Source organism: Dermacentor albipictus, chromosome 7 (assembly GCF_038994185.2).
Source record: "Dermacentor albipictus isolate Rhodes 1998 colony chromosome 7, USDA_Dalb.pri_finalv2, whole genome shotgun sequence".
Lineage (NCBI taxonomy): Eukaryota > Metazoa > Arthropoda > Arachnida > Ixodida > Ixodidae > Dermacentor > Dermacentor albipictus.
Genome location: NC_091827.1, coordinates 34,257,883 through 34,276,394, shown reverse-complemented (window position 1 = coordinate 34,276,394; position 18,512 = coordinate 34,257,883). Strand labels below are relative to the sequence as shown.

General features: G+C 44.1%; 1 protein-coding gene across 5 annotated transcripts in view; it reads right to left on the bottom strand.

Annotated features, from left to right (window-relative positions):
- puf (ubiquitinyl hydrolase 1 puf) overlaps positions 1–18,512 on the bottom strand; it is a 115,543-nt gene that overhangs the window by 5,045 nt on the left and 91,986 nt on the right. For 3 of the 5 annotated variants that reach the window (XM_070521856.1, XM_070521858.1, XM_070521859.1), the window contains 19 exons: positions 18,267–18,371; positions 18,126–18,167; positions 17,612–17,716; positions 16,683–16,830; positions 15,767–15,876; positions 14,243–14,275; positions 14,110–14,158; positions 13,884–13,969; positions 13,340–13,423; positions 11,701–11,807; positions 10,946–11,123; positions 10,109–10,342; positions 8,876–9,107; positions 7,723–7,827; positions 7,168–7,289; positions 6,503–6,626; positions 6,219–6,298; positions 5,526–5,660; positions 2,319–2,435 (listed from right to left, as the gene is read on the bottom strand). In XM_070521856.1, coding sequence (XP_070377957.1) covers positions 2,319–2,435; positions 5,526–5,660; positions 6,219–6,298; positions 6,503–6,626; positions 7,168–7,289; positions 7,723–7,827; positions 8,876–9,107; positions 10,109–10,342; positions 10,946–11,123; positions 11,701–11,807; positions 13,340–13,423; positions 13,884–13,969; positions 14,110–14,158; positions 14,243–14,275; positions 15,767–15,876; positions 16,683–16,830; positions 17,612–17,716; positions 18,126–18,167; positions 18,267–18,371 — 2,196 coding nt within the window. The remainder of the gene's footprint in view (positions 1–2,318; positions 2,436–5,525; positions 5,661–6,218; positions 6,299–6,502; positions 6,627–7,167; positions 7,290–7,722; positions 7,828–8,875; positions 9,108–10,108; positions 10,343–10,945; positions 11,124–11,700; positions 11,808–13,339; positions 13,424–13,883; positions 13,970–14,109; positions 14,159–14,242; positions 14,276–15,766; positions 15,877–16,682; positions 16,831–17,611; positions 17,717–18,125; positions 18,168–18,266; positions 18,372–18,512) is intronic. The other 2 variants (XM_070521857.1, XM_070521860.1) reach the window with 1 other exon arrangement.

The following is an 18,512-nucleotide window of genomic DNA, read 5'->3' as shown; positions in this document are numbered from 1 at the left end:
GCTGTTTACCTTTTCCAAGTGTTATCCCTTTCTTATCACTTTTTATACTTTCATTTATATGAAATTTTAAAGCGAAGCTTTCTTTGCCTCTTCCTTCGACTTTGCTACTGCTGCTGCTGCCATGGCTGCAGCTGTCTCACACACCGCATTGGGGGGTGGTTCAGAGTGTGTAGGTGGAAGGAGCGTGGCAGAGAGGAAAGGCGAGGCGAGAAACTCATTTCCATCACATTGCATGTGCGCAGTGCCCTCTGAAACTCCCTGGGCATCACCACATTAGCCTCTTGAAAGCTGATTATTCGTGACCACCTGCAAAAGCATTGCAGAAATGGCAGCACTTACACTTCTGCTAACATGCAACAGTCCAGAGGAGAGGTAGACAGAATGGCAGAGAGTAGCAGGGAGAGGAGGCAGAGAATGGGTAGAACTTAAACATAACACAAACTCGACCTATCACTACAGCCTTTGCATGATCATCATCATATAGCCCTGCTATCATTATTTCATAAATACGTCCATAATACAGCGCCATCAGTTCCGCCTTTTGAAACTCCTCATTACATGTCACAACGGTTGTACAATCTGTTCAATTTCATGCGCATCTACGAAAAGGCTAATTCATTTCACTACTCCACTCTTCCAAGAGCCATTCGCCTTTTGAATGACCTTCCTAACACTATAGCTTATGAGGGTGACCACGAAAATTTCTGGCTTCTTCTAACAACGAATTTTTCAAATGCATTATTTTTGTCATCACCTTTCCCGTTATTCATGTGCAACTATGCACTACATACTCTTTTTGTTATAGCCTAACTATATCCCGCTCATTCTGTAATTCTATTGATTATATTTTACAGCGTGAAATTTTATCATTGAATGAGGCGCCGCGTTCAAAAGCGTTTGGTTTATTCCTTGTAGATATTGTAATACTATATTACTGTATATTAGTGCATTTCTTAGCCTGCATTTTTTGTATACGTATTTGCATATTTATTTTAATTATTGTGCGTTAAAATCTTTCACTGTACTCTCACCCCTTATACAATGCCTCTAGGGGCCTGAAAGGTATCTTTAAATAAGTAAACTGCCACAATCATGACACGAGTGAGCAGCCTTGCCACTCTTTGCTTGCAGTTCCCAAAGGGGGGGGGGGGGGTCAGGGGGGAGAAGGAAAAGGTACCGTGAGAAGGCAAGCAAATGCTATTACTATAGACATGACAGCGCTTGCTGGCTAATTGAAGGTACGGCACGGTAGGTTTCTGCTGTTTTTCAAAAATAAACACCATGCAAATTTATCAAGCAGACAAGTAATGCAGGGAGTGCAGAGAAAAAGCAACATTAAATCACTGTAGAGTCTAGGCGACACTACTGAAGTGGTCGCACGTCAAATCAACACTTCTTCGCTCAACGGCTATGGCATTGCTCAAGGCCACGGGTTGAATCCCGTCTGCGGCACCCGCATTTCAACAGGAGCAAAATACAAAAATGCTCATGCACTTAGATATAGGTGCACGTTAAAGAACATCAGGGTGTCAAAATTAATGCGGATTCCGCCACTACAGCGTGCCTCATAATTCGATTGTGGTTTTGGCACGTACAACTCCATAAGTTGAACATTTCCGCCATGATGCAATATGCCATGAGGCAATGACAATGCTCAACCCTCTCAGAGGTTATGAACAATGGCGCACAACAATGCTGCCAGCAAACACACCTCCCCATGCGCGTTGTGTGGTACGCAGACAAACAGCAGTGGTGGATGCAAAGTAACATTTAACGTCAAGTCACCACTCTCGTATTGGACTAAACGTTGAGGAAATGAAACATTCACTGTCAACATTACCACTAATTATCATCAATCAAAGCAAGCAGCAGAGAGAACTTCGCTTACATCGATTCCCGCAGTGCAAGGGATCCACATAATTTTTTTTTCCCAACAAAAGCTACTTGGAAATCATTATGCATGCAGCCATTCAATTTGAACAATGCCCTATTTGCCACACAACATTGACAACCCATTAAATTTAGCCATTTTAAATACTTCTCTAATTGGCCGTTTAGGATCAGCACTCTATATAACTAGACACAGCTGCAGTAAGTTAACGGACAATAGTGGAACATCACAAGCTTTGAGCTGCTTAATCATCATCTTTCTCCGTGAGCCCTGCACTCTGCTTCTATGAGTAGTGCTAATCTCTGTCACTAGAACTTACATAGCCTATTGTTACAACACTTGCATATAATTAAACTTATACAGCAATAAAAGAAAGGACGTCAGTGTACGAGCACAAATAAAAAACAGATGCCAGGCAGGCACTCACAGCGGTGACGCGATGAACATGTTTCTTAAGGTCTTGTGTAACGTCCGACGTCACCAGGGCGTTTGCCCGAGACAGGATGAGGTTGGTGACACTTTCCTTGAGAACTTGCTTGCCAACCTAGAACGAAACACCAATCAGAGAAATGTTAGGAAGTGGAAGAGGAAGGGTACAGTATGGGAAAGGCGCAGAAGATGATTGCTGTAGAACGAGTCGATGCTGGTAAGATGCAGAAAATAAGTTGCACTATCCACTTGCTCTTGGTTGGGGAAAGTTAGGGAACAATTTGTAAGGCTCAGGATTGCTTTTATAACATATACGCACTAGCTACAGTAATCAAACTGCATCATTCACGACTTGCTTTCTGGAATACCATGCCACTTAAAGTTAAACACTGATCTGTACCAGTATTTAGAAGACCTGATCTCATTTTCATTAGATATACGTTGATAACTTCTTCCAAAGGTTCCAACTGCAATGTTTAATTATAAGAGGCCGCCTGCAGCCATGAACAATGGGACTTCCTTCTGTATACTTTGACATGCAACAGCAATACATAATAAAGCGTAACATTTTTGTTGATGCTACACTCTCAAAGCCAACGCTAGCAACATAGCAAATGTAACCAGTGCCGGGCCAACATTGCCAAATGTAATGCCAATGTGGCCAGATGTTGGGCATACATTCGTCTTGTTTCTCGTGCTTCTAGGGAAGTGTCTATTAATGTGCACAAAGTTTCGGACACCATTTAAGGCCTCACTTAAGGGGGGAGGCGGGGATCAGAATTAACTTTTTTGTTTCTTGACAGAAAGGGCTGAAATTTGGCACACACACTGCACATTGCAATAAAGAGACAAATCTAAAATTTCATTAGGATATCTTAATTAGTTTTTGTTTTATAAGAATTTATAAGTTCCTTGCTTGTGGAAAGCCTGGCACAGTAACGAAACATGATAGGGAGCTGGGAATACTTTGCATGTTTGCCCAGATGTCTAATCTACATCAAGACAGTGTTCGATTTTTTTTTAGTGCATTAATAATTTTTTGCTCAACATAACATGCACATGACTGTGCTTCACTGCATGGAGCCATGTAGTAATTGTGAAATAATTAAATAATGGAAAGATAGAGAAACATTTCAAGACTGTCTTTAAGTAAAGCACAGCTTGTGGATCACAGCAAAACAAACTGGGCCAAAATCGGTCCAGCCATTGTTGTGCTAGGCTTTCCACGAGCGAGGTGATTGACAAAAAAAATGAAATTGAGAAAACTGGCTGCAAAGTTTTAAAAGCACTGCAAATTTATTAAGAAGCACCAGGGCTGTAATATTTTGAATCATTGCTGTCAGGCATCTTCTTACACCTTTGCCTCATTGTTTGGTGGGCTTTGGATGCCTTCTTCAGGCGTTATTTATCCTTTTCTTGCGCCGTCTGGAGTAGTGCATGACCACCATTTTCATTGCCAGACCGAGCCTGTTATCACAGTGTACACCCACAGAACGCTGTTGGCATCTTGGACACAAAGTTTTAGCGATCAAAGAGTTCATCGCGGAAACAAGCATAATAATGAACTCAGTCACAAGGGGCCGAAATTTGTTCTTGGCATTGCTGCTTCCGCTCAGTCGCGGACACTGCGCGAAGGGAGTCGCGAACGCTGCATGCCTGCGCTTCTGCAGTCACCGCTGACACAAAATGCGGCTCGACGCGCGTCTGAATAGTGCGACGATTCGTCTGGTGAGCCTTGAGTCACCATACAGTATGTAGCTCGTCGACGGTTGGGGCTCACTCGCAGGCTGCGTGTCCCTGTCGCCCGACGCATCGGAAACGCACACCGTCTCTGCCGGCGATGGAGACCTTCGACCCGCGTCGCCTCCTACAACGCGGGCTCGCTTGCCGACTCGCGTGGCCGTACGCACAGGTGCGAGAGCCTCCGTTGGCACGTATTCCGGTGGCTTGGTTATCAATGTCGATCTCACAGTGCGATTGTCGGCTTCGCTGCTGGAATCTCACGGTGCAAGATAACGCGGCACGTTACCTGCGTGTTCAGTCGGGTTCTCCGCTTCCCCCACTGGCCGCCGTCTTTCTCTCGCCATAGGAGGCCTGCGCTTCCGCTTTGCGAAGGCATGCTTCATTTAAAAGTTCTTTCGAACGAGCGACGATCCATCGCTGACCTGGGAGCTTTCATAAATCCGAATTCTGCGAGTGTCAAACGAAGAAAGACGCCGGCGTGGTTTTCAAAGCAGACAACTGCGCTCCGCCATGGTTGCCAGCTTCCCCGCTGCTGCAGCAGCAACCAATGGCGAGACGCCTTTCAGTACGGCAACCAATCGGAGGCCCGCTTTCATCGCAGGGCCCGTGTGACCGCCTCTAGCAGACCCGCGCTTCTTTTGTGCTTGTGTGTTTGTTATAAGATGGCGACGACCGAAGAATTCAGAAACGGAATGGCGAAACTTCGAGCTTTCGAACGATACCAAGATGGCGGCGTTCGGTGGCGGGAAAGACGAGTTAGGGCTCCGCGAACTGCGATGATTTTACGCGATTTTAAGCCGTTTTCTCGCCCTACGCACCGATAAATAAATTTTTTGGGCCACTTTTAGCGCGTTTTCAGTCAAACCATTTTGATACAATGTAGATTAGGCATTGCAGATACCGAAACGCGTCGTTGCCAAAAATCGATCTTTTTGGGGATTTTCGCGATCTGATCCCCGCGTCCCCCCTTAAGCGAAGAAATATTTGAGTCCCATAAGGAAAAAAAAAAAAAAACCCCACCTTGGCAACAGGTCACATACAAGCTTGCCCCGACTAGTAGGCAATCCACAAGGGTATGGATGTTTCATTAAACAACTGTGTAAGGCTGCTTGAGCAGAAATGCTAAACCGTGGTTAAAAGCGTGTTCGACATCTGCCGCCATAGCCAAGAGTGGCGCCGGCTACCACTCCCAGCAGTACAGCAAGTGCACAAATACCCAAAACAGTGGGCAGGACGATGGCCACCGTTCGCCTTCGTGCATAGCGTTCGCCACCAGTTTCCCGATAAACATTAAGGTTACATAAGCTGCAGTTGCCGGGAAGCATGACAAGCAGTCGAGGATTCTTTGAATGCTATAGCATTCCACTATTAAAGGCGAAGCTCAAGCATCCTCCAAACTTTCCTTCTTGCTCGACCTATAAGCAAGCTACTTATTCATAGGAGAGGGGGTCGGCACACTCACCTTTGGCACCAAGAGTGAGAATAGCCGGAAAACCATGGGGTTGTTGAGATAACCGCGCTCCTCCAACAGCACTGCTGATACACAGTTGGTGCAGTACGTGCTACTCCGCAGGAACTCGCCAAACTCTGCGGACTTCTGCAAGTTTCAGCACAAAAGAAAATGATGTTGTCAATACACTCGTGTTATGCTGCAACATTAAAAAAAATTCTCACAATGCAAAGCGTTCACAGACTGCTGCATTAGTTTCGTGCAGTGCTAACAGTGACACTGCTGCAGTTAAGTAGGCCGGAACTTGAGCCCTGTCAATGGTTGAACGTTTGCAGGGTTTCTACGGTGTGTGACCCTTTAGCAAGTATGAAATGGATATAGAATAGTCTGTATTGTAGCCTCCTTGCATGCACAGATACATACATACATTTCAATGCCATTATTCATTTGTTTTTAGTGAGAAGCAGCTTTATTATAACAATATTATCCACATCAGCAATTACCACCTTGAAGGTTCAATGTTTTTATGTTTCAATATGTTTTTATGTTCAATGTTCAATATGTTTTTTTTTGCAGCTTTTCTTAAGCATGTGTCGAAAATCGGGAAGCGAAGCCGATGTAGAAAACGTCTTCTTCGTTTGGCACTTGCAAAAACAACTCAAAAGAATGCGGACAAACCCAAAAAAGCAAAAAAGCAGAACTTGCCTCCCCCTGAAGAACCTCCAGCCAAAGTCGAGGGATAAGGTCGATGTGCAGTGGAACGCCCTCGATAGACACCATGGCACCTAAAAATACAAACAGGTATTTATAAGTGCTCCCCAACATGACACACAGTTATCTCAATTGACCAGCATACGCACTTCATTACCAATGGGAATAAGTGGAGGTCACATGGTTGTCACAATTGACCAGAAAGTGCGCTCAATCTTAATGGAAATACGAGGAAGGATCAGAAGTCAGTTTTTCAAAACATAGAAGTTAGAACTCACTCAAGTTCACCAGGTCTTGGGACATCAGGCCCTGGGACAAGGCTGCTCGAAAGAGGGTCTCCACAAACTGGTGGTATGGGAGGAAAAAGTCCAGAAGGGCCTGGTCGTATTCAGGGTCGACTCCCTGAAAAAAAAAAAAAGAAGGACTGTGTGAACGTACACTTGTGAAAAACCTTAAAATGTATGCATTCCGTGTGAAAAAATGCTGGTCCAAAATTAAGAGGAGGTTATGTGACACATGTGAAATGCAGAAATGTTTTCTTTAGACAACCAATTTACCCATTTGGACAAAATGTGTTTCGTTCAAGAAAGAAAGCTGAATTCCACTGACTCCAGAGCCCAGGATATTGATTTAAAGCCTCAGCACGTGAAAGATTTGTTCTAAAAATTGGTAAGTCTCAAAAAAAGGAAAAAGGGCTGATGTACAACAACAACAAATTCGTAACTTTGTACGAAGAAAAGATATCACAGTTCAGTAAACTGCATCTGCTAAGGCACCTGAAGTAGACAAACGTGATATATCAGTTTAGAGCTTATGTGAATTAGTTGCTACGTTTACGAGGGCTTTGCTGAAGTCCTGCTTACGAGTTCGTGGCATATGTCAAAGGGGTGTAAAATAAATTTTGTTTGCTTTAGATGCAGGTACATGGCAAGTTGTTCCCCACCTTGGATGCTTCCAGTTGGCTCAGATGGAGAAACATCTGGAGGATGGGACGCTGAGGCCTCAAAGTGGTCTTGGTTGGATAAGTCTTCTGGCCTCGCCGTGGAAAGTACGGACCGGTGGTCACTGCGATTTGAAGCGAGATGTCATGCATGTTGCCATGTTTTCCTTGCAAAGATTCTACTAAGGCAAGATTCAAGATACACTATAATTCGCTAAGCAGTCAGATTTAAAAGTTAAATGAGAAAATAAAAATGCAGTAACCAGGCATCCAGAATTAATGCAAATGTAAGTCGCTACTACCAGCAATGCTGCAAAATATTTATTTTCTGCAGCAAGTCCATTACAATGTCCAAAATATACTTGAATCGACTAAATATCTTTGTGAATGCATTAAGCACTTCATTAAAAGGAAATTCATAAAATGATCATAATATACCTTCTAAACAAATAAGGAACTTGCTATATCTACTGGAAAGTCTGCTGAAATGGCAACACAAGTGGTGCAACAAGGATAATTTCTTTTTTAAGTTTTGAAAGAAAAGTGATTATGACTCACTCAGTCCGTTGCTCTCGAGAAAACTGCTATGGCAGCTGGCCAGCAGGGGCACGATGGGACCCACTGTCTCCCGAGGAAGCAAGGTCACCAACTCCTTGAGCACCTCTGCATCAGGTGAAGGAGAAAAGAAAAAGCAAAAAAAAAGAAAGCAATGCAGTAAGAATGATGCCCGCAACCCTAACACAGTCTGTTTTAATTCGTGTCATGAGAGATTTTCTTACTACAGCCTCCCCACATGGTCATTTTTTTTCCCGTTCACTCCAGCTCCAATCGCTATGGTCTAAGCTTGCACCCAGGCACCATTTGGCTGTGGCAGGCAGGGGCACTTGGTGGAAACCCCATGCCTTAGCATCCTTCGTGTTCGAGACTACTTATCACTGATCAACTAGTTAGTGGCGAAGCTACCACCAAAGATTTCTAACAATTACACAGGAGTGTTCTTGACAGACATCATCAGAAGAATGTTTGAAGAATACAAGCAATACAGCGCCATGTTTGCATCCTTTCTTTCTTTAATCTAAGTTCTACCTTCAGGCTGTTAGTTTAATCATGTCCACCCAACTAGCCCCAGCCTGCAACTTGAAGGATACAAATTCAAAGGAGATGGCACACAATAATCTAGTATGGAGTGCGTGTTATGAGCTTTACTCTGGTGATCATAATGAAACATGGCTATGAAGCAATTACGAGGTGTGGTAAACAAGCAGAAAAGCCTGTACGGAACCAAGTAAGTACAGCAAAACCTCACTGATACCTAAAAAGGCAACAAAACACTCCAGAAGGAAATGTACGACATGAGTTGCGCGATCCGCATGGTGTGGTGTCTTCAATGTTCCTTACTGAACAAGACTGTATCCAGGAACAATGACAAAAGAGACCAATGTAATTTTAACATTCCAAAGCAACAAAGAGGCAACATGAAGTGGTAGGTTGCATACGTATTTGTTTCGACCACCCGAGATTTGACCACCTAAATCCGCATGCGCCTTTATACATTTAGCCTCATTCGAAATGGAGCCGCCACAGGTTTAAACTTTTGGCCTAGTCAGAGCCAGCGACCACAGTGAGCAACCAGGATTATACGCATCAGCAAGGTTCTACCGTATTTCCCACATTTTGAACTCGGCTCTTTACTTGTGGTGTGCCGACTCACCGAGGCAGAGCAGGCGCACTTGCGGAGGCACATAGCTGTTGAGTAGCGTCAGCAGGCGCCGAAGTCCGTCTCCCAATTGTGGCCACGACCTTAGGGTGGCCAGTGGCTCAGCTGCGTTGGCCGAAGCACAGGTGCGCAGGAGCTCTAGCACTAGGGACAACAGGTCTGCCAGGTCTCCCGTCACGTGGCAGGCTGTTGCCTCGTGGTACATCACGTGCAGCGTGTGCAGGGCCTGTTGATCGTAGCAATCCCGAACCGAGACGGCAACAAATAGCATAAGATTCAAAAGGAAGTAGCAAGGTTATACAGGAGGTGAGAAAGAGAAGCTAAATGAGAAGTAAAATAGTCTATTGAAGGTAGTTTGCCAGTTAAAGCAAACATGAAAAGCTTAACTGCTTTCGTAGGCTTTTACTTCAATGTCACACAGTAGGGGGTAGTAGTCCAAACATTTAATTTCCTCTTGGCAATGCGATGTTATCCACAGACAACACTTTTATAACATGCTACTGTACATTCCGAGGTATATTCAATTCACTTACAGTTCTTCAATTCTTCAAATATGCTCCATTTCCCATTTCACAAGTGTAGCATGGCAGTATATTTTGCCACTACACGTACTAGTCTCCACTACAGTGATAGCTGTACAAGCTACTGGTGCAAATGGTGTAGGCAGACTAATGTCGCAGCGTAGCAGTAAGATCTATCCCTGTACAGTGTGCCGAACTACTAACTTGTTAAAGCGACAGCTGTAAGAGCTATCAGAGTAAAATCTGCAGGTCAGCAAACCTGTTCGTGATAACTAATATTTATCACTGTAATCACTGTAAATGTGTAGGCTATTATTTTACAGCGATAAGTAATATTTATAACTAAATGTGCAGGCTTCTATTTTACATTTAGCTGTAACAGCTATCACAGTAATATATGCAGGTTAACAAACATGTTAGTGACAAGTAACATTTGTCACTACATGTGTAAGCTACTATACTAAAGTGATAGCTGTAACAGCTATTGCAGTAAAATGTGCAGGTCGACAAACCTGTTAGTGATAACTGATATTTATCACAGTCCATATGTAGGCTACTATATTATAGTGATAGCTGTAACGGTGGAAGACTTGCAGGCAAACTAATCTACTCGGCAACTGCTGTAAGAGCTACCACTGTAAAATATGCAGGCCAATTCCACATCTGGGTGCATAACCTGGCAGAGAAAAGAGGAAGTGCAGCCAACCTGGAAGAGGACAGGCAGTCCTCCAGCAGCCAGCGCCAGCAAGCGATCCTGCGGAGTGGAGATGAGGATGCGCAGTGCGGCAACCAGGGTGGCCCAGCAGACGCGGGGGTCGAGGCCCAGGTACAGTGCCAGGGTGGTGCGCTTGAACAGCGCCACCTCGCGCTGCTCCTGCTCGCTGGCACCCCGTGGCAGCGCTACAAACAGCTCCATGAGCTTCAGCAACTCACCCACCGCCTGCGAGAAAGCAGTCGGCGATGCTCAGGGCAAGTCCACACATTTCGGGCACAGGTCTGCTGCAGTAATTTTTTTTTGTTGTTTTACACAACTTTTATGACAGGAAGCCCTTTTACCAATTCTGCCAGCTTTCTGTCCCCCTTCTCGAGGCCCCCCCGAGACGCAGCTGACAGATACGGGTGCAGACCAACAGTAGTACGATCTGCTTGCCATTGCAAGATTTTCTGAGTAATAAGTGATCATTTCTGTCCAGTCAACCTTTGGTGACACGACAAGTCACAGTGACTGATTGGTTTTTGTGACACTGCTGCTTGCTGCTATCAAATGGCAAGCATGCGATCACTACTTTACCATTAACGTTCGAAAATAAGCCTGACAGTACCAACATAGTAATTCAGAACAAGCATCAAGTAAATCTCAGATACTAGAGTAATCAACATTTTACATCACTGTTATGCCATGTTGCCTTCTTACAGACGAACTTGTTTCTAATTCCAACTGACATCGTTTTATCACCTTTTAGTCCTAAGTCCATTGCTGTCGGCCTGCCATAGCTGCCTTCTGTTCATATGTGCAGTATCTCCATGGTGTCATGGTACTTACCGCTGTGTACAGGGTGGTGTATGGGGTGATGTTCTTGAAAGCCCATTGGACATTCTGATGTGCAGCCAACTGCCGAGCAAAGGTTCGCGACTGCTGGCAGCAAAGGCGTAGCAGGCCATAATAGGCTGGTAGCATACAACGGTTGAACACCACCACGTCTTGGTCATCATGGTCGGCTCTGTTGGACACAAACACAGAAAGAATGATGGGGATGATTCCCAGGTCTTCATTCATACTGGCAGCTATCAGTGTAACAGACAAGGAAAGCAGAAAAGCAGAAAGAGGATGGATGGTATTTCAAGAAGCATCCATCCTGTCTTTTTCATTTTATGCCCTAAGCCTATTTCTCGGTTCTTTAAGCCACATGCTTTGAATGTTCACGTTTTGAGACCCAATAACGAGATTTTTGCACTTTGTCTCAATTCCACTCACAAGAAATGTGTGTGGGAAAGTAGTCACAGTTGGAAAGTAGTCAAAGTAGTCACACACATTCACGTGTGTGACCCCTTGCAGCAAGGGCAAAGCAATGCTCAGGTTTCTGGTGCTTTCGTTTCAACAAATGCTCCACAGTTGGGATGTTGCATTCCTTTAAATGACAGCCACCTTTGACAAGGCAAGAGTGAAACGAGGAAAAATAAAAATCTCGTATCGCTGATATATTTCATTACAGAGACAACTCCTGGCCGCGTTTGTGATAGGGTTCTCCCAGCTTAGCTGTCTAACACAAAAGACCAGCACTGTGCTGCAACACTTACAGGATGTAATTGAAGGCAATGTTCTTTGTGACATGAGGATTTTGAACAATGAGCTTGACATTTTCGGGGCAGTCCACACAGGCCTGGTACCAGAAGAGCAGTAGTGTCTGAAAAGAGAAAGAAATATAAAAGTTGACAGCAAGTTAAGGGCTCTATTACAGTCAAACAGAAAAAAAAGAAAAATATGGAAAGCACATGTACAATGAGAAAATGCAACTTTTCCTTTTCTCTCTTTAAAGGGACACTTCTAAGAAACACTAAAGCAGTTCAGACTGATAAGGTATTCTTTCAAAAATCATTTTTTGTTAATTTCATGGTAAGAAGTTGTTTGCTGGAAGGTAAACTGAACGCTGAAGACCAAGCACCAGTATGTTAGTGTGACAATACAACTTTCGAAGTATTTTTTCAATATTTGGGATGTAATGGTGCAGTGAATGTTCATCAAACTTGCTAAGTTCAGTCCTTGACTCCTCTAGCATATGATGTAGCCCATCATCATTAATAAATTATTGTCTAAGCCATTGTGCGTTTTCTGGCTTATCATTGAACATAACAAAATGAACATATTTTTGGGACTCCTCTACACTGAGATTCAACTGCACAGCTAACTTATTTTTCTGATCAGTGTCTCTTTAAACATTGTCAGCATATGTTAATGCGAGAGCATTAAGGGCCCTCGGTCGCAGAAAACCCACTGTCGGCGTTGGCGGAGTTGTCCGTGAGAGAAAAATCATTCCGAACCACGCATCCTCAACCACGCAGGCCCTCCGTGTGGCACATAGGCATTACTGAACTAACTGACTTTCTCAAAGTAAAATGCGTCAGAAAATTCGTAAAGTACGATTTGCACACAACTTACAGACATGATAGCGTTGGGATGTAATTTGACTATACGAGAAAACATAATTCTGTTATCCACAAACTCGAACACAAGCCCCTTTTCCGGCTGCCATTTGAGGTTTGGTGCGGCTATGCACAACCTGTGGGATCGGCCTATGCAAGAGGTGGTGTTTCTACTAGAAAGCTCACCTTCGTGCATAGCATTCGCCGCCAGCATTTTCCAGTAAACATTATGGTTACATAAGCTGCAGTTGCCGGGAAGCGTTGAGAAGCAGTCGGGAATCTTTTAATACTACTGCGTTCTACTCTTAAAGGCGACGCTTAAGCGTCCTTTAATTTTTTTGTAGGTTCTAGTATGTATAGACAATACATAAAAGCAGAAACAGAAAAGGTTTGTACAGAAGCGGGTTCAGAACTCTTCCCAGCCATATCAGGTCAGAGTCTCTGCTGTTCTTAATACCACATAGACTCGTGTAAGGGTCGCACCCACCAATTGGCAGCCCAAAATTTTGAGAAAGACAATTTTCCAATGGAGAAGCAATTTTGTTTGGTGCCCTGATGCCACAGGCGTACATCAGCTAATTTTCGTGCACTGCATACTTCTGTGCTACTAGATGGTGAGAGCTGTACGTTGATCTATGGTGCATCCAGCGATCTGGGGTGTGCACAAGTCAAAAGTCTTGGTTCCGCGTAAAAACCACACCTAGACTAAAGTGTGAAAAAAAAAAAAAAAGGTGTGGCCCTTAACACGAGTCCATATGGTAATAAGGTCAAACAAGCGTTTTATAAATTTTATCACCTGCTTATTATGATGAACAGGAATGGCTGGCTCTGACAGGCCTGGCTGGAATAGGCTCCAGAGGTCAAGGAAAAAAGGGCTAAACTGAAATTGAGAGCAAGAACACGAAAACAAAGGTCAATCCGTGAACACCATTCGCTTACAAGAACAAATATCGTAGCAGGGCTGGCCATTTGTAAACTGGCAAGTCAGAAATGTTGGAAGATAAACTATAGTCATGCCTCATTAGAACCTTAATTAACACAGACAACTTGTGTATTATGGGAAGCTATGACAGGGACATCATTTATCTAGTGATAACCTCGTTAACATAAAAAGGTTACTGTTAGGACAATAGAAAGTGTGAAAGGGACAAGGTTCCTGGGGAGTACTTGCAAGAAATTGAGGCTACCGTATTAACGAGGCAAGGTACTGTACACAAGAACAGTACTTGTGCAAGTGACCTGGAGATGACCCTCTTCCTACGTTCGCACCACCAATAACCAACACCTCATGGAGTGAGTTTCCCTGTCAAAATAGCATGCTTACAATGCCGCAAACTTACCATTAATTTCTCTTGCTTTCCTACAAGACAATAGGTGAGTACTGCAAAGTAGTACATCAACTTGGCAGTGCCATGAACAGCGGGATCTGAAATGGAGTCACAAGCCGGCATGAACAAAAAGAAACAAGACAAGCAACGTTTAAGGGACAGTATGCACATTATATCTTCACCCCTTTACGGCATGCAACAGAAGATGGCAGAAATGTTTCCATGTCACGTGACTTACCAACATACACTTTTGCTTTTTTGAGCAATCGCAATAGGAACTGGTACACCTGCATCGCAGCAAAAAATGTTTATTACAATTTCGAAGTGATTTAATAGTTTCATTAAACTTTAATTTGCAGTGCCCAACTTACCTGATGCATCACAGAGAGAGCTTCTGGGCTCATCTGAAACAGAAAGGCTTGCAGTTACAACCAACAAAGAAATTACAACTGGTCTTTGGAAGCTGTTACAAATTTGAATGTAAGGTTCAACATGAGCACCATGTCTGCAACCAGTCTCAAGACAAGGCACTAGCTACATAAACAGGTGGAATGAAAGGTCAGTTGACCTCAGCTAGTTACTGCCATTATTAGACGGTAATAGCCATGGCAACTGCTGCCGTCAAAGACCAGTCATGCGCACTGTATACTGGCGGGCAACTGCTGTAGTACGCCAAAATGAGATCGTCACCAATTAGCCGAATTTGCTATCCTAATTTGTTGGTTGACCTCAGTCGGTAACTGCCACGGTAATTTCCACTGTCAAGAACCAGCCCTGCAGCATGAATTGGTGTGGGAAACTGCTGCGCGGCCAAAAAGCTACTGGTTACAATGGATCATTACTAACTAGCCCAAATTGTCATCCCACAATATGTTGGTTGATCTCAGTAATTCACACTAGTAACTGGTACAGTAAAACCTCATTATCTCAGATTTCATGGGACTGGCAAAAATGTCCAAATTAAACGAATGTTGAATTATCAAATATATCAACAAAACAACACACAAATGCGTACTAGACCAAGCCGCCTCTACTTGATAAATAAATCCACAACCCCTGCTCCTATTTCGCACAAGAACAGCACAGAAACTGCAATTCTCATCATCTGGCGACTGAAAAACGCTCGCAGTGGCAAGGGCCTCATGACTTCCTTCGCAGTACGGCCGTGGCATGAGACTGGCATTATCATCCAACTAGATGTGCTCGACATACTTTTCGCTACTGTGCGCACAATCTCAACAAATTTTTCACCACTGAGCTGGTTGGCAACAGATCGTCCGTGGTAGAGTCGTGCTTCATTCTCGACGCGTTTTTCTATGTTTGCAACATCATGCGCACCTCGCACCGAGTTAAAACTACTGCTTGCTGCAACTGCTGCTCACAGTTTCATTGTCGTTATCGGTGTGATCGGACGGCAACCATGCATTTCTGAAGGCACGGCCAACGCGAGTCGTGCGTGGCGGTAAACAAAACGTAAAAGCATTCACACCGACGACTGTGGCAACGCAGACTCCGCCGCTCAGTTTCCGCTCGATGCCTACACCACTTTTGCTCCTTTGAGACGCACATGTTGTGGCGCTTGGCGCATTCCGAGGGTCGTCCAAGTGAACTGGTGCATGGCCAATTAAGTCCAAAGTAACGCAAGTTTGATGCCATTCAATAATACATTCACTTGCAGGGACCAAGGGGCGAGTCCAAATTATCGAAATTTCTTAACTAATGAGGGTTGAATTAATGAGGTTTTACTGGAATTGACGCAGCAACTGCCACCACGAAGAAACAGCCATGCACAGTGAATCAACAAAGGCGGGCAACGAGATCACCATGACGTGAACGGCAGGCGCGATAGAACACGTCGTAAAAAAATACATATATGTGTCAAAGCACAGACTCACAAAGGTACATACAGGTAGCTCTTTATGTGGAGCCAACCCATTCCTCCCCGAACGGAAGGCCTGTCGGAATTGGGAACTTGGCACTAGGGAAACCAGCAACAAGGCTGCCACTGCAAAATCGAGAGAAACATGTAAATTACTAACAGCTAGACGTTTCTTTTTTTGGACTTTATGCAAGAGACAGAGATTCACAATTATATGTAACACTTTCTTATGATGCCATAAAGCAAACTTTAAAAATGAAAGAAAGAAAGAAAAAAGAAACTTCTGTCCACCAGATGACGCCACAGTGTTTAGTATTGGCTACGTGGAATGCTTCACTACTGAAGGCCTTGTTGAGGAGATGCGTGAAGTGGGGCTATAGTTGTTTTGTGTGCATCAACATGAATGGACAAAAGGCTATATAGTAAATAAGTCTTATGTAATGGTAACATGATCTTGAATTGTAGTGCGAAGTGACACAAACAGAGACTACACTCTTAAGCAAAATTACACCCTTTTGCCACACAACAATAACCGCCATCCGTCTTGTCCGCATTTCCTTTCTTTGACGCGGCGAGCCCGGTACTTTCCAGTAACGAACAGCATGCGCGTTATCAGCATGACATAGCATTCTCGACAGGAAAGCAGTGGGTGCGGCGTTTTCAAGAAAGAAAATGCAAGCAAGGCAGGTGACGATTATTGTGTGGCAGATATACACCCCAAAGGGTGTACCTTTGTCTAAGGGTGTAGAAGCAGACAGACAGCAGTCTCAGTCACTTCACACTACAATTCAAGATCATGTTACTGTACCAACTGACCCAACATTCTATCCTTATGTAATGGTGCCAGACCAACAGGTGGTCGTCGACGAAGCAGACGATAGAGGCGCACAGCCCCAGCTTTCAGAAGAGAGGAAGCCCCCCCACGAACTTACCATTGCGCACCCTCTGCAGGGCATGGGCGATGAGAAACTTCTCCACCCAGACGTCCATGCTCTGGAGGACCCACGAGTGTGCCAGCTTGTTCCGAGGCACTTGCATTGTCAACCACTCGAGGCACTGCAGGGGGCAGTACTCGGACGCCTGGACCAGGGGAGACAGGAGGGGAAGGGATTGGACTCAGTCGAGCAACCGAAGGCTAGAGGTAGTAGCAGACTTTGAAGTCCTACAGGCTACTTTAAGGAAATTCCAAACACAAATCATTATGAAGCAAGTGCCAAGTAGCATGGTGTTCTTTTCTCTTGTTTTACACATTCTTCCTAAGTAACTGTCAGGTAGATATAACTTCAATGCTGATTCTTGACTTCGAATGAAAGGACTAGTCATAGCCTGTAGTGATAACTGAAAAGGTAGCTTAAGCTTTTCAGCCCACATGTACCTTGGTTTAGTTAACCATGCATTCAATGTGTTTGTGCTAAGCTATACTTCCAATAAGATCAGAAAATTTTCACAGTTCCTTGATGTTATATTTGTAAAGGTCACCTACTGTAAACATGTAGGTCCTTTACAAGCTTTGGCAATTATTGTCTGCCACAACTGAGATAAAAAATAATAGTAAAATAAAGAAAGGCGAGAAGATACTAATAACAGGCCTTACACACTTTTCACAGTTTTGAAATCAAGACTAACCATATGAGAGAGGTGCGCTGGTACAAGCAGCCACTCTGCCCTGACAAGCCAGAGTTGCTCTTCTCACAAATGAAAAGCTGCATGAAGTAATGAAGTGCAACACATTTGTTTGCAGAGTAGGCAGAGGAGTTAGTTCGGACGGCAAACAATTGACGGATGCCAGGCTAAGCCTTTGCATCAGGCACAAATGAAAGTTGCTGCAGACAGTTTCTGAGAGGCTGATGGGTTCCCTTACCTCCCAGACACGCTGTAGGACAAGCGAAGTGAAAGGCGGCATGCCTGGAGGCCCTCCAGCAAATTCCACCAGCATTGACAGCAGCTTGAAGAAAGGTCCACTAGCCTGTCACAAGTCACATCACGACGAGTGTCAGGACATAGCACAACAGACATCCCGACAGATGTCGCAACACCAACAACAGTGGTGGCAATATAACGCAAGAAATTTGACATTACTAGTAATGTCTATTCACAGGGGCGACAAAAACCAAGGCAACATTAGAAAACCAATAAAACATTCACAAGATGACACGCTTTGCCAATCACATCATTAAATTCCTGTCTCAATCTACACCAGCATGTACTTGAAAAATTCACTGCCTACATTTCCTAGGAACTAAGTTCTTTTCCTTGTGGTCTCTCGGAGATTGTATCAAAGTGGTTGTACCGTATTTAGGCAGCCAAACATAAAATTGATTAAATATTTAAACAATGAAAGTAAAGACTCGTACGAAAAATACTCAATCACTTACCTCAGGCTGCTTAGTGACAGCCGAGAAGATCATGTTGACAATCTGGTCAAACAAAAAAGGAAAGAAAATGGAATAACCAGTAAGCACAGGGCACACGTGAGAGCTACGAAAAGAGGAAGGCTGTTAAAAATGAAATCTCACATGAGGTGCAAGGGACTCGTTCCAGCGGCAAAGGCTCAGGATCAAGTTGCAAGTCTGGCGCAGGCAGATGTTGTCCCGGATTTGGTGGTACAGAAATGGAAAGCCCTGCAGTCGCAAAGTGTTTTGAGTTCACTTGCTCAACCAATAGAAAATATGTGCTCTGGAGCATCCACGCAGAACAAAAAAGAAATCAAGGCTTGTGAAAATTTTCAGTATGCGCAAACCACGGTGCCTAGCTTTAGGGCT